We start from the raw sequence: 2,009 nt of genomic DNA, 5'->3' as shown, positions 1-2,009 counted from the left end.
GCTAAACATCTCAGTTTATCCTGCTGAATCAAGCTCTTTGTGTCTAAATGCAAAGATTTCTTTTCAAGCAACTCAGTGAGTTGAATCCTGAGCTAGAAAAAATATTCTATTGTACTTCAGAATACCCTGTTGACTTCAGCTTCTAATGTTGTACTGATCAACTCAGCTGAAAATCCAGCAGCCCATATAAGAAGAACTCTAATCCTGAACATTAACAGCCAGCAGTGTCACAGATGGGTATTTTCATCCAAAAAAAGAATGTTTCTGTAGGAAAAATTACACCTGAGTCAAAATCTTATTCCAGCCCAAATTTTCCTTTGATTAGGCATGACAGATGCTTGTATAGAAATATGATGTTGGAGATCTGCTGTCTGCTCCTATTTGCTATCAGTAGAAATTGCTCCCTATAGAGGATGAGCAGTCACAGAGGCTGAGGGTTCACATCATTCCTTTGTAAAATCATCTAATTACAGGTTGCTTCTGTTCCATTTATTTTCCTTAAATCCTAAGTGGATGGTTCCTTAGCATCTTGATCTCCCGATAAGAAACCTCCCGTTATTGGAATGACTTGGGTTTCCTGAAAGCACCATCTTGTGGCCATGAATGGAACAAAGCTATTGCGAGAATTAATGCCTGAGGAATATGTTTTATTCTAAGCTAAAGAATATTCCCCAAAGGCGTGTTCAAAACCTTAAGGAAGGAAAAAACTGGCTATCAAGCAAACTCTAGACATTATTAAAAAGTGGTCTCCAAAATCAAAAGTGAAATGCACACCCAAGTCTCTACTCACTTACAAATTCACTCTTTACCTTTCTAAGGACTAACAGTGGTGGAAAAGAAGGAGGGATGGGAAAAGAATGAGAAGCAGAGCTGTGTGAACATATTTCCCCCTTTAAATTTATATTTTCTAGGCGATTTTGGAAACTAAAAGAACATAAGGAGGAGAAAATGTTTCCTCTTTTGGGTGAAAATACTGTGAAACAATTTTGTAACAATTTCTTGAAAAAACTTACTTTTTTTTTTCCCCCTATCAAATTTAAAATAAACTGAATTCTGGGAAAATGTTGACCTCCCCCGAACCCTTTTTATTGTACATAAACTTCCAACATGTTCATCCTCCCTCTGGGCTTTCTCACAGAGAGCTGCCCTGCAAGCCCCGGGGAGTCGTGCAGATTATTCAGGCAAACAGTGGATAAAGCAGCAGGACCAAATAATTCCCTGTGATGCCCTTCAGACCCTGTGGCACTTACTTGGAGCAGCATTTCAGCAGCCCGTTGTGGCAGGTCCCCGTGGCAGCGAAGGTGGGTGGGCATGCCCCGGCACGGCAGAAGTTTCCCTGGCCCCTGCACTCCGCAGTGTCAGCAAAAAGGGGATCTGCAGAGCCTGTGAGAAGTGAAAAGTGTTAAAAATCTCATTTTTTGGTCTGAAATGATGAAGGGTAAATGTTTATTAAATTGTTAAAAGCTCATTAAAACAGATGACCTCAGGCCAACACACTTTACCATCAGATTTAGCCTGTCAGGTGATGATTGCTTTTTCCCACCTATGAACACACCTTTGCTCACAACCCCCTCTGTGGTTTATAGGATTCGTTTTTCTCCTCACCTGAAGTAGCCTGGAAGATGAGGAGGAAAACAGCAAAGAGCACGTAGAGGATCTTCATGGCTGCCGGTTGCTCGTGGGCTGCGAGGTCCTGCAAAGTGCCAATGGTGGATGGAGCTGGCTTGAAGAAAGGCTGGGAAAGATGCCCTGTATTTATAGGGCCTGTGGGATTGTGCAAGTGTGACCACTGGGTGCTTTGTCAATGAGTAACTGCAGTGAACCTTCTGGAAAGGGGCTGGTTATCCCCCTTATCGCGGGTGGCAGCGAGCGTGTTGCAATCCCCCAAGGGTGAATTTCCACTTAATGTGTCAGTTATATAATGTGACCATCAGCCAAGCCCCACTGAGCTGCACCAGTTTTCATGGCTTTTGCAGACCCATTTTTTAACACAGGCCCAGGGATGGGTC

At 42.9% G+C, this 2,009-nt stretch overlaps 1 protein-coding gene across 1 annotated transcript; it reads right to left on the bottom strand.

The window, feature by feature from the left end:
• Positions 1–1,246: 1,246 nt before the first annotated feature.
• On the bottom strand, positions 1,247–1,744 carry LOC114069192 (gallinacin-10-like). Its single transcript, XM_027905819.1, has 2 exons — positions 1,606–1,744; positions 1,247–1,383 (listed from the first exon to the last, which is right to left on the bottom strand). Exons 1-2 carry the CDS (start codon positions 1,661–1,663, stop codon positions 1,247–1,249), a joined length of 195 nt encoding a protein of 64 aa, XP_027761620.1. The 5' UTR covers positions 1,664–1,744.
• Between the last annotated feature and the right edge of the window lie 265 nt (positions 1,745–2,009).

This window comes from Empidonax traillii, unplaced genomic scaffold, assembly GCF_003031625.1.
Source record: "Empidonax traillii isolate 1590-97213 ecotype Southwest subspecies unplaced genomic scaffold, ASM303162v1 scaffold1213:size316513, whole genome shotgun sequence".
Taxonomy (NCBI): Eukaryota; Metazoa; Chordata; class Aves; order Passeriformes; family Tyrannidae; genus Empidonax; species Empidonax traillii.
This window is presented reverse-complemented; position numbering and strand designations above follow the sequence as displayed.

Excerpts from the sequence above, each read along its gene's own strand:
- LOC114069192 (XM_027905819.1), bottom strand. The coding sequence starts at position 1,663 with ATGAAGATCCTCTACGTGCTCTTTGCTGTTTTCCTCCTCATCTTCCAG. Across the intron at positions 1,384-1,605 it reads CATCTTCCAGGCTACTTCAG|GCTCTGCAGATCCCCTTTTT; the intron begins GTGAGGAGAAAA and ends CACTTCTCACAG.